The 12,163-nt window shown below is 50.2% G+C and overlaps 6 protein-coding genes across 6 annotated transcripts; 5 read left to right on the top strand and 1 right to left on the bottom strand.

Moving 5' to 3' along the window:
• Nucleotides 1-466: 466 nt before the first annotated feature.
• Nucleotides 467-1,580, top strand: BJY04DRAFT_60054 (CFEM domain-containing protein). The gene is made up of 3 exons (XM_073720704.1): nt 467-662; nt 755-887; nt 1,005-1,580. The coding sequence occupies exons 1-3, from the start codon at nt 576-578 to the stop codon at nt 1,397-1,399; spliced, it is 615 nt and encodes a 204-aa protein (XP_073571303.1). The 5' UTR covers nt 467-575; the 3' UTR covers nt 1,400-1,580.
• Nucleotides 1,524-2,517, bottom strand: BJY04DRAFT_60049 (uncharacterized protein). The gene is made up of 3 exons (XM_073720703.1): nt 2,289-2,517; nt 1,788-2,219; nt 1,524-1,725 (listed from the first exon to the last, which is right to left on the bottom strand). The coding sequence occupies exons 1-3, from the start codon at nt 2,424-2,426 to the stop codon at nt 1,654-1,656; spliced, it is 642 nt and encodes a 213-aa protein (XP_073571302.1). The 5' UTR covers nt 2,427-2,517; the 3' UTR covers nt 1,524-1,653.
• A 75-nt stretch (nt 2,518-2,592) lies between these two features.
• Nucleotides 2,593-4,271, top strand: cdc43 (protein geranylgeranyltransferase type I subunit CDC43). Its single transcript, XM_073711328.1, has 5 exons — nt 2,593-3,331; nt 3,403-3,448; nt 3,505-3,878; nt 3,927-4,035; nt 4,086-4,271. Exons 1-5 carry the CDS (start codon nt 2,741-2,743, stop codon nt 4,229-4,231), a joined length of 1,266 nt encoding a protein of 421 aa, XP_073571301.1. The 5' UTR covers nt 2,593-2,740; the 3' UTR covers nt 4,232-4,271.
• Nucleotides 4,272-4,976: 705 nt separating this feature from the next.
• On the top strand, nt 4,977-9,094 carry BJY04DRAFT_189082 (non-specific serine/threonine protein kinase). Its single transcript, XM_073711327.1, has 4 exons — nt 4,977-5,726; nt 5,795-5,912; nt 5,963-6,110; nt 6,164-9,094. Exons 1-4 carry the CDS (start codon nt 5,644-5,646, stop codon nt 8,524-8,526), a joined length of 2,712 nt encoding a protein of 903 aa, XP_073571300.1. The 5' UTR covers nt 4,977-5,643; the 3' UTR covers nt 8,527-9,094.
• BJY04DRAFT_59983 (uncharacterized protein) lies at nt 8,665-9,094 on the top strand. Its single transcript, XM_073720702.1, has one exon. The coding sequence runs from the start codon at nt 8,803-8,805 to the stop codon at nt 9,055-9,057; it is 255 nt and encodes an 84-aa protein (XP_073571299.1). The 5' UTR covers nt 8,665-8,802; the 3' UTR covers nt 9,058-9,094.
• Nucleotides 9,095-9,301: 207 nt separating this feature from the next.
• Nucleotides 9,302-11,642, top strand: rtt106 (putative negative regulator of DNA transposition (Rtt106)). The gene is made up of 4 exons (XM_073711326.1): nt 9,302-9,627; nt 9,697-10,035; nt 10,089-10,445; nt 10,498-11,642. Exons 1-4 carry the CDS (start codon nt 9,495-9,497, stop codon nt 11,040-11,042), a joined length of 1,374 nt encoding a protein of 457 aa, XP_073571298.1. The 5' UTR covers nt 9,302-9,494; the 3' UTR covers nt 11,043-11,642.
• Nucleotides 11,643-12,163: the final 521 nt, after the last annotated feature.

The raw sequence follows: 12,163 nt of genomic DNA, 5'->3' as shown, positions 1-12,163 counted from the left end.
GGGCCGTCACATCCCACCTAGGCACAATTTCATTTAACCGTTGCTCTCCAGAGCTATAGCAGTAACCATCGGTCCAACGTCCCATCAAAGACTCTTAAGGGCTAAAGGTCCATTCCCCATATGCCCAAACTTGCATCTTTATAGTAATGTTCCTGTGCTAGGGTTCCCAAGGCATGCCATAAACGAGGTGTGACCACTCAATAGCGGAGAACATGCCTCACAAACCATAATATGGGAATCGTGAACAGCAGCGTCTTCATCCTTGCACAGTCACTATACAATAGACGCAGAGGTTTTCCGCTGTTCAGCCAGACAAGTAAAGACGCTTGCCGAGTAACAGAGGGTGATGGTTCCTGACTGAGGCCCGTATGATAAGCCTTAAATAGCTCAAGGCAAGCGGGGGAATCAACAAGGATAGTCGGCTGCGCGGTGCTCCTCAAATCTCCAAATTTTCTCTCAGCCGAGCTCTCACTTCACTTCACCGTCTTCCCCTCACCACACGCCCGTTACTCCCAGAGCCATTTCTCCCTCTCTTGAACTCTTCTTTCATCCCAATTCATCATAACTTCGCAGTCATGAAGCTTCAAACCCTCGCTTTGGCTTTGGCCGCTTGCCTGAGCTCCGTTTCTGCTCAGGGCATGCCTGGTCTTCCAGCTTGTGCTGTACGTCGTTTCCCCAGCCCCCGACTCTCGTTCAATCTCAGCTTGTAGTGTCTTCGGTCATCCAAAGGCCATCAATACTGATAATAAAACAGCAAGACTGTGCCACTGGAGCAACTCCTAAGGAGTGCAGCTTGATCAATGTTGAATGCATCTGCAATACCAGATCTTTCATTGACGATATGGCCTGCTGCGTTAGCAAATCGTGCGAGCCCGAGGATCAGGCCGGTAAGTCATCATTTCACTCGGACCTCTCACCAAGTCCACTCTCGTTTACCTTATCATTCTCATTGATGCATATGCGTCCATGTTCATATCATCAGCTAACAATCTGAAATTCTCAAGGTGCCCTTGAGTTTGCCAACGGTATCTGTGGCGGTGCTGGAATCACCGATCTTCCTCAGTCTGCCACCTGTGCGAGTGACTCGACCTCTACCACCACCGTCACCGATACTACCACTACTACCGCTGAAGACGATAATACCACTGACGAGCCCACTGAGACCGCTACCACCACCACCAAGGACGATGAGACCACCACTGACACCGAAACTGAGACAGAGACCTCTACCGAGACCACCTCCGCTAGTGAAACCGAGTCTCAGGCTTCTTCTCAAACCGAGGCCCCCACCGCGTCTGGTGGTGACCAGCCCGAGGAAACTGACGGTGCAGTACTCCTCCGTGGCAAGGAAGTCTGTGTGCTTGCAGGAATTGTTGCAGGTGTTGCATTCCTGATGTAAGGGGTCGAAACCTGCTTGTCTGCTTGCTTGCCAATGTGGCTTTTAATCACATGCCATGTTGAAATGTTCAATTGTGGAATCTCTCCAGAAGGATTGAGATTGAACGATGTACTGCACTCACTGTATCTATTATGCTCTACTTCTGCGGAAAAGAAGAGGCACAACGTAATCTAATGAGAAAAATGATATTCGGATCACTTTGGTGACTCCACTTTATGAACTCAATGCTCGTTTGTGTAAAGATATACTCGAGTCTACCGATCTCGTTCCCGCTCCGCAAATCGTGCCGCGATCTCCTGCCTCTCTTCACGCAGCGTCAAAAATATCTAGAATAACCAAGCACATCAGTCACCCACCAATGTTAAGACCCAGAACAATAGGCACCTACCCAGAACCAAAACATCATCTCCATAAACCCGTACGTGAAAACCACCCTGTTCTTCAAATGATCCAACCCGGAAGCCTCTTCCGAGGATCCAGCCACACCAGGGGTAGCAAACTTAATACCCCAAGCATCAGGTTTACTCTGGTATATGAAGAACGAGACCGCAAAGAAGAGGCAAAACCGGGACGCCGAAAGCAGCGTCCAGATCTCCGAGTAGAGCGACGCGAGACGCACAATGAACGGATTGCTGCGCATGCGGGCTATGCCGTTCACCGTGGAGGGTGCTTGTGAACGGGCAGCTTCGGCCATGGCCAGAATCTCATTTATGTGTGGGATCTTGGACACGAGAATGAGGTCTATCAGGGCGTCGGCGACGAGGAGGATGCCGCACATGGCAAAGGGGGATTGGGGGCGTGAGAAGGTTGGGGATGCATCCTAGTCCAAGTAATCTATTAGTCTCGGGCTTCTAAATTGGGGTGAAAAGGGCTCAGAGGATTTCTGTACAAGTTGGAGGAATTCTCCCAGCATGAAGACCACATCGCTCTCGACGATGACCTCTGGGGATTTGGTTAGGTAGACGGCAAGGGTGAAAAGGAACAGGGCGTGGCCCTTAATCAGGGTTTTGGACGAAATGAAGCCCATCGACGCGGTATTCTGTGTCTCCAGCCAAAGACCGGGCTAGGCGAAACCGAGAAGGAGTTGTTGGTTTGTTTGAGTGATGGTGATGGTGAGCTGAAGCTCTAGCTCCGTTCAGGCCTTTTTTTCTCCCCAGCGGAGATGTGGGGTTGCGCTTCTCCGAATCACCCATCCGCAAAAGAGAAACACTACAAGACCATATATTCTCTCGTCATAGAGACTGCAAACACTCGCTCATGCGCTTCACTATCTGCTCATTTCTGTTTTGCCCTACTATCTAAGCTGGTTGGTCCTGACCCCACGAGCTCTCACGGCTAATCATGTCGAATGCTGTCTTCACGAAAGACCGCCATATCCGATATTTCCTGCGGTGCCTCAAAACATTCCTACCAGGTCTATATACATCCAATGATTCCAACCGCATGCTTCTCGCGTTCTTTACAATTGCCGGTTTAGACCTCCTTGGCGCCTTACAGGATAAAACAACACCCGAAGAAAGACAAGGATACATCGAGTGGATATACCATTGCCAGGTCCCCTCTGGAGGTTTTCGAGGATTCACAGGGACGGACTTTGGTGCAAAGAAACGGACGCAAGAGAATGAAGCATGGGATCCGGCGAATGTGCCTTCAACCTTCTTTGCGCTGGTTATACTTTTGATCTTAGGGGACGACTTGTCGCGCGTGAAACGGGCGGAATGTTTGAGGTGGCTACCTAAGATGCAGCGTCCTGATGGAAGCTTTGGTGAGGTTTTTGGCCCTGAAGATAGGGTTGAAGGTGGCGGTGATTTGCGGTTTTGCTGCTTCGGTGCCGGTACACGATATATTTTAAGAGGGCAGAGAAGCGCCGGTCTTGACGACGTTGGGGATATAGATGTGGGAAAGCTGGTTGGTTTTATTGAATCCTGTCAGGTAGGGACACTTTCTTTTTTTCTGTCACGCCAAATAAACCCTTGCGCAAAACGTTTGCTGAAGCCTTGCAGACTTACGATGGTGGAATGGCAGAAGGGCCTTACTGCGAAGCACATTGTATGTCTACACTCGGCCCTGCCATTTCATGCTTTCTCTTACTTGGTTTCCCTCAGCTGGCCATACATACTGCGCATTTGGCGCCTTAACATTCTTAGATCGCTTATCCAACAATTCAGGGCGAGCGCCGCTCATCTCTCCTGGCTCGAAACAGTATGAGTCTGTTGTTCGCTGGCTTGTCTCGAGGCAAACGACTGAGCTAGGCGAAGATGAAGACGACGAAGAAGACTCCGATATGGATGAGTCTGGAGATGACGGAACTCGAGGTCTATCGCAAGCCATAGACCGTCTCAGCATCAATGAGAGCATTGACACGCTTCCCAACATACTACCTCCTACGGAGGAATCACTTCAATGTGCTGGATTTAACGGACGGTGCAACAAATACGCAGACACTTGTTACTCATTCTGGAACACAGCAACTCTAGACGTAAGTACTGTTGAGCCTTTGCCGGAAGCTTGCTAACAGTCCACGCAGATGCTGGGAAAACTATCAATGGTCGACGCAAATGGGAATAGAGGATACTTACTCGGGAAGACGCAGCACCTGGTTGGAGGATTTGGCAAAGGCGTTGGAGAACCCCCGGGTCAGTACAAAAGCCCTTTCTTCGACACCTTCTGACAAGTCCGTGGACAGATCTCCTGCACTCCTATTTTGGCATGGTTTCACTCGCCTTCCAAGGTGAACAGGGATTAGACAGTATTGACCCTGCCCTTTGTGCTACGCATCGGACGATGCAACATTTACACACCCTCCCATGGTGGCGAGAGACGGATTATTGACTTGCTTAAGCTTATAGAATAAAGTTGCAGTATGCCCCAAAGATTCCACAGAGAAAATCTCCTGAGCCACACATCTCTTAAGCATCCAATCGGTGACGGGACCAGGAATCCGAAGCGACTTCGAGAAGGCAAATAGATCGACTCCCAAGGCCCCAAGACCGCCTCCACTTCGGCTCTTTGCGTAGTTTATTCCGGAGTAGTGTGCTGAGCTGTGATGCAATAGTCTCATACGACCAGCAGGCAGACCAATCAATATGGGCGCTGGGGCAGGTTAAAAAGGAGCAAAACCTGCTATCTCCAGTGACCGTCCGCCAGTGGCAGTCTATTATCTAACGAGGACTAGCGAGATATGTCATCGACGCCCGCTGCTAAATTTGATGCACTTGGGTCGCCTTTGATTCAGGGGTTGAGAACCCACCACGGGAAAATTGACGACAAACACTCCTTTATAATGTTAGACATTGATGGACAGCTTTGGTAAGGACCTTTCAGAGATATGCAACCAGTCAACCACGCTCATACCCTCAAATAGAATAGATTATTGGTTGTATGTCATGGCTGTATAAACTGTATCCAGAACAGTATAGTTATAGCAGCTCCAACCTCATAGATCGTAGTCGTCTTAAAATTGATGACGGAATCGAATCGACCCACGTTATCTAGGAGACGGTAAGATTAAAGTAATCGTTGATGCCAGGAACACATTATTCACAGCTCGATAATAATCCAGACCCTCCCCGGGCCATATGCCATCGGTAGCTGCAGTTGCGCAGTGTCTCAGATCCAGGCTTGCTGCGTGAGCCTTCCTCCGATATCCTTCCCCTCAAAATCCGCTCGGGGAGAGCTTCGAAGAACTTTTCTCCTGCATGTCGCTCCCTTTCTTCGATTCCTTCGTCTGCCATTTGGATCATATAATCTCTTAATATCCCGCATCAAGAAGTCCGAGTTACGTCTTCTGGAACTTTTGTCTCCGGCCCGCCGACCTCCCGACCGTGTTGTTGGTTCCTGTTCCTGTCCCCCATTCCACAGGCCACCAAGAAAAAGTCCTGCGCCGACAACAACTCCGACCTTGGGTTTCTATTGTTCTTCTTGCCTACCTCAAATTGTGACAGGGACCACTTCTTTGTCCTATTCCAAACCCTCATCAAGCGAATCTCAATCCTTTGCGCGCTACTCGGCCGTGTCGTCGTCCTCCTTCGTCTTCCGGGCTCGCCCCCGTTTGACCTCATTACTCGCCCCTTCGAACAACATCATTCTCTGTACAACCCGTTCATCACTCGTCTCTCGCCTTCATCGTTGAATGGCAGGCTCAAAGCAAACGCAACTGACCGGCGAGCTTTTGCTATCATACATATCCTATATATCCCACTCCGCAGACCTCGTCGGTATAGGCGGAGGTGCCCTCGAAACACATGCCACCTCATAGAACGAGAGCGGAGGTCCATTCCCAGAAGCAGAAGGAGAAGCTTGCCGAATCATACAATGAACTTCTCAAGTAAGACCTTCCTCCAATCCTACGCTGTCTCTACGAGACTCTGTCTAACCGCTTTTGCCACTGCTTAGAGAGTTCTCGTCCAAAGACCTCCGGAATGTTGGAAACTATACCTTGGGCAGATTGATCGGAAAGGGTTCATTCGGGAAGGTCTACCTGGCTTCGCATAAGCTTACTAATGGTTCAAAGGTCAGCCATCGCTTGATTACACCATAGAACGTCTTACTGATACCGTATAGGTTGTGCTCAAATCATCGAACAAGGAGGACCCGAATCTAGCACGAGAGATCCACCACCATCGCCAGTTCCTCCACCCCCATATTGCGCGACTGTACGAAGTTATCGTGACAGAAAAGCTTGTTTGGTTGGTCCTTGAGTATTGTCCTGGTATGTAACGCAAGCTACCAGAAACAATGGTCGAGCTATCTGACGCCGAGTAGGTGATGAATTGTACAACTACCTCTTGCAAAATGGTCCCTTGCCTATCGACAAGGTCAAGAAGATTTTCACCCAGCTTGTTGGCGCTGTCTCTTACGTTCACAGCAAGTCATGCGTACACCGCGATTTGAAGCTAGAAAACATCTTGCTAGACAAGCACGGCAACGTGAAACTATGCGATTTCGGGTTTACTAGGGAATACGAAGGCAAAGCGAGCTATCTTCAAACATTCTGCGGTACCGTTTGTTATAGCGCACCTGAAATGCTCAAGGCTGAGAAATACGCCGGGGAGAAGGTGGATGTCTGGAGTCTGGGAATCATCCTTTATGCGCTGATCGCAGGGGAACTTCCATACGATGATGACGACGACCAGGTCACGAAAAACCGGATCTTGAGCGAGGGACCGATTTTTAATGATAAATTTTCGGACGATTCAAAGACACTCATAAATCTACTTCTCTCAAAACGACCACTTCTTCGGCCTAGCCTGAGCGACGTTCTAGCCCATCAATTTCTGTCCGAACACGCCCCGGAGCAGCTAGCGATCCTGAAGATACCACGCCCGCCACCTTTTTCGACAGCTTTAGAAAAGACGACCCTACAGCGAATGAAAAGTGCAGGTATCAATATCGACGAGGTAATTAATAGTGTTCTTTCCCAGCGCTGTGACGCGTTGGCCGGCTGGTGGGCTCTTTTGATTGAGAAAGAGCAACGAAAAGAGGCTAAAAGAGAGCGCAAACGCAGAGAGCGGGATGCGGAGGCGAAGAATATCCGCCGTCTTAGCGCAGCGAGCAGTCGCCTGGAGAAGATCTCCGCCGCGCTGGTTGAAGTTGACGAAGAGGGTCATTCGACTGGTCTCCATGAACGTGGCCGGAGAGATCGCCGAAGCTTGCCCTCGCAACTTGCTGTCCCTGAGCTACCAATTCTCCCCGAGCCCTCTGTGCAGCCACCAGAGCTCAACACGCCACCACCTCCTCCTGTCGATAAGGACTCCATTCGCTCCAACAGTTCCACCCGGCGACGCCCTCCGGTGCCTCCCCCAAAGGATCGAAGACGGTCAAGGCCAAGCACACTACATGTGAGCGCATCTCAACCCGAGCTATCACAGCATGGTGGAATCTTTCGACGCCGCACCGGTCGTCGCCAGTATCCAATCATCAGCCAACTCGCCTCCTTAAAACATTGGTTTGTTGAATCTGCGAAGAGAGCCAAGTCTCCACACCCCAAGTCTACAAGCGGAGTACACCGCAAATTCCTCTCTGAGAAACTCAGTCCCGCCAAAGGACAGGAGGGGACGAAGAAGTCGGCTTTAGCCTCTTCAAGCACTAGCCAACCCAGCGACATAGCGACGCCGACTCAGATCAAACGGGCTTCCAATGCGAGCAGCTTGGCTCCAAGTAGCGCGTCCTATCCTAACCGCCGTCACTCTTATCCTCGACAGCCCCGGCCGGTGAGTACCAGTCATGCAAGCCATCGAAATTCTCTATCGCCTTCCCCTCTCACGCCGAGAGGCTCCTATCGACGTTCCTCGGTTGGTTTACGGGGTCGTAAATCAACATCTTCATCCGTGTCATCCATTCGAAGCATTCATCACGGCCATTCTCATTCCAAAGCTTCATCTATATCTTCTAACAGCATTGGTTCTGTGACAACTCCAACCGCCCGAGTTGCGAAGTCACCTCATCCATCCGTAAAAGTGCTCCCTACGACTCCTAGTACGTCTGCACGCTTTCCTTCGAATATCCGATTAGTTCGAAACCCAAATCACGGATTCCGAGATATGGCTGATTCCGAGGGGGCTCCTTCCTCCTCGTTCAACGAAGCTGCCCCAACTCCTTTACTATATTCTCCATCCTCAAGCCTTGTATTTGCACGGCGGAAACGGTCTACATTCAAGGGGCCTATGGTACACACCGCAAACCTAATGGCATCCGGCGGAATGGCGTCAGAATACCCCAACGGAGACCTCATGCTAGACGGTCCAAGCGCCAAAGCAACTCGCCCTGTGGCGCGAAAGAGTCAGATAATAGAAGAGGAGGAGGACCCGGAGGACGAGTATGAGGAAGTGGATACATTCACGGGGACTGAGGAAGAGCCCGCTTCCCCCGTTGGTGTAGTTTCTTCAGATGTCCCCGACAGGGACAACCTCCGTGGACGGAGTCCACCTGTCCTTGAGCCAGCTCCAGACCTTGACTCAAGTCCTCTTCGGCCACCACGTTCATCTTCACTCCGAGCCACGTCACTAGACCCCATAGTCGGATCAGCCCAGTCCGACAAGGCTGGCCTGAGTACTTCTCCGAAATCAGTGGCATCCGGAAAACGCAACCTGGATCCAACCACGGAAGAAAATGCGCTCGCGAGATAGAACCGGTCCGTCCAAGGACCTTGTTGATAATGTTGCCCGTTCGTTCTGCACTTATATACCCCCTTTGCGACTGCTTTTCCTTTGCATTCATGTATCGCGCAAATGATAAATGGGCCTGGTTTTTTTCATCCACATTGGCATTACATGTCTTCCATTCTCTTCTGTCTCTCTGCTTCAGCGTTCAGGCCTCCTGGATGGCCACATATCTCCATATACCCGCTCGGTTTCCTTGTATTCTAGCTTCGGATTTGGTTTATCTCAAAGAGAACCATGTAAATGGGCTTATCGTCTCGGTTTTTGGGATTCTTAAGTCTCACTGTTGCGATCACTGCATTTCCTATTTTGGTTACTGGTTCCATACCAGCGGCGCTCTTCAGGCAGGCCTGGGATAGATCCGGGGAACGGACCCTGTATCAATGCATCTGTCCTCGCTACTGTTCATATAGATCTAGAATTGGGCCTTGGTTTATCTTACTGTATATACTCCGCAGTTGGAACATGGGAGCATGGTCGTCCGCAAATCCACTATAGAAATTTTATTTCGTACCCCGTATAGGGAGAAGAGCCATGTGAACGCTCTTTCTAGTATCTGAAGAGCATCTCCTCAGCGATTGCCCAAAAGCGATATCAGTTAAAGCGGCAGGGTCTCTGTAGTAGACTCGATTTAAGGTCGAATAGTTAATGAGAGGGAGAATAACCTCTCAGGCTCCATTTATTTGGACGAATGAACAAGCCTTATTTACTTTAATTTGCCCCAATCACTTGCACGTCCCTGCTTTGCGCCTGAGCTGCCTGCCTGTCTTTCTCCCGCGTTCGTTCATCGATCCGCAGCCGCTTGTCAATAATTGTTCTTCCTCATCCCTTTTTACTTCTTACCTCTGGCGACTCTGTCTGGCTGGATTCGTCCTCCTTGTATGTACAGCCCATTCCAGTTGGCGCTCTACTCCCCTTAGGGCACCCCCGCGAGCATGGCTTTTGCCACGATAAACTCCGCATCTCCGTCGCGCATCATCCCAGCGCAAATACCAACCCAGATACCGGCGATTGAGGAAGCCTTTGCCGCTGAGCCTGCGCTAAAAGAACGGGTGTACGATGCGATCAGTACGCATTCTCTTCGACCCCTACTCTGGGGGAAAGTATTCAATACTAATCACCAACCTCTTTCTTTAGGATCAACCCCTCAGCACGTCCCTCTTTTTGAAGATATTGCTCGATATACGTCTAGCCTGAGAATCAGAAATGCAAACGCTGCGCCAACCACACAACCCATTAACGATGGCCCGGCCGCAAAAAAACGGAAGATCGAAAATGGAAACGAACTTGTGGGCACTCAATCGCTGGCCGATCTGAAAAAACACGCGGCGCTACAATTCTACATGCAGGATGTGTCGTTCGTTACGCCACAGAGGAAGAAGCTGACACTGGAGATTACCGCGGGTAACAGGTACCTTCGAGCGAGGAATCAGGCATCGAAGGAGGTAGAGTTTGGCGTTCCTCTGGACAGGATTCGTGAGTGATTTATTGGGGCATTTTCACCGGGCTCAAGAGCTAACGCCGTACAGAACATGTTCTCTGTCTCCCCGTTCCAGAAAAGAATCAGCGGCAATTCAACTTCTGCGTTATCCCTCAATACGCCGATGGGATCAATTCTCCTCCGGAAGGCGAACCTACGCCAGAGACACTTGTGTGGACGATTAATGACGGGCCTGCAAAGGCTGCATTCTCTGGCCAAGGACAGCAGATCGGGCACGAAGGTGGTGAGATGGCTGAGAGTCTGGTTCGGCGGGTGCTGAATGAAAACCTGCCCCGTGTCCTGGTTGTGCGTCCGGATGCGCAGGAATTCGTGAGTGCCATGCCGGAGGCACATCGCAAGGGGGAGAAAGCATACCATGTCAAAGCATTCCGAGGTAGTAAAGAAGGTATGTATCCTGGGTGTCTACTCCTAAATATCATGCTAATTGACCTGCCCAGGATATCTTTTCTTCTTGTCTACAGGGATATTCTTCGGTTTCAAAAAACCTATATTATTCTTCGCCTTTGAAAGTGTGGACTCAATTTCCTATACGTCTGTTCTCCAGCGGACGTTCAATCTTAACGTTGTGGCGCGCGCTCTTGGCAGTGACGAAACGCAGGAGTTCGAGTTCTCTATGATTGACCAGGCAGATTACTCCGGTATCGACACCTACATTAAGACGCACGGGTTGCAAGATGCCAGTCTCGCGGACGCTCGACGCGCAAAACGCTACAACATCAACGGCGCGAAGACGGAAGAAAACGCCGGGGCCGACGCGCAAGACGCTGGCGAGAGCGAGCTACAAAAAGCCCAGCGCGAGCTCGAGGACCAAGAAGATGAGGAAGAGGAAGACTATGATCCCGGCAGCGACGGCGAAAGCGAGGGCAGCGGTTCTAGTAGTGAGGAAGAGGACGATGACCAAAACGACGAAGATGGCGACGGGAACCTGGTCGCGGACGAGCTGGGTAGCGAGGCGGAAGATGTTCCGGAGGATGAGCTATAATTGATATGTACGAGGTGTATGGCCTAGAGCATCTGCAGTAGGCTCTATCCTTTGAATCCTCCTCGCATCTGATCTAGACGATAGGAGTTACAGACTTCTCTAAATCCTATCATTACACCGATAGGATTTTCTTGTTACCCATACAGAGATGGCTGTTGATCGTGTCATACATTATCTCTAGGCAGTGAGCAGTCTTCACGTAAAAATAGCCTGTTCACGCACGCGCGCAGCGGGTCGGTACTGGCGCGATCAGAATTGGCTACCTCGCTCAACCCAACGCCTTTCTCTGCACAGGCTTTGACCGCAGGGCAGGGAAACTGAATTTCAAGCGCAGGACAAGAAAGTCTGTAGCAGAACTAGATTGGACGTTGTTTAGCAGTGGGTCGTTTCTTGTAGACGTGTCATATGGAGAAGCCCTGCGCAGGGGGGATTTAATGCATGAGCGAGTATCAGCAGGTACGCCGGTCACTACCGGCTGTGCCTGAAGCTTGGAGGTCTGGTGGAACAGAGGTTCGAAGGAAACAATGACATAATTCAATCAAAGAGAATTTCGGGATCAAAAGATTCAAAACAATCAGATCAATTCAAGGAATCGAGATTTTATATGGAGACTTCGAACGGGTCGATGATGTGTCTATGTTGACAGGCCGCGTATCGGTAATACCACATCTTACCAAAAGCCCACTAATTTAGCAGCAATTTAACCTCCCCTAGTGGTAATCGATAATCATTGAATCAGCCCAGGGCTAAAGCGAATGCAGCTGGTCACTTTTAATAACGATAATGGTCAGGGGTAGCAAAAGAAAGATGTGAAAGAAAGAAGAGAAAAAGAAAAGGAGATCCCGGACTTCTCCAGAGTCCAGTACTCCGTAGTGCAGGTGTCTTCAAGGTTCAAGCTGAGCTCGCTGGTCCCTGTTATTGGTAGATTTGGACCTGCATTCCAGACTGAGTCAATTGGACAAGGTTCCCAGTATGATAGGTAGGAGAGTCCTCGGTCACCACATCAACAATCCCAATACGTAGTCCCTTGCTCAATGGCCCTGAATTGGACCAAATCGAACGGAGCCTGCTTTCTTCAGTGACGTTAATATCTACCTGGTAGATATAGTATTGAGTCTACC

The sequence above is a fragment of the Aspergillus karnatakaensis genome, assembly GCF_047715665.1.
Source record: "Aspergillus karnatakaensis strain CBS 102800 unplaced genomic scaffold BJY04scaffold_24, whole genome shotgun sequence".
Taxonomy (NCBI): Eukaryota; Fungi; Ascomycota; class Eurotiomycetes; order Eurotiales; family Aspergillaceae; genus Aspergillus; species Aspergillus karnatakaensis.
Note: the sequence above shows the minus strand (reverse complement) of the source record. Positions and strands in the feature narration are given on the sequence as shown.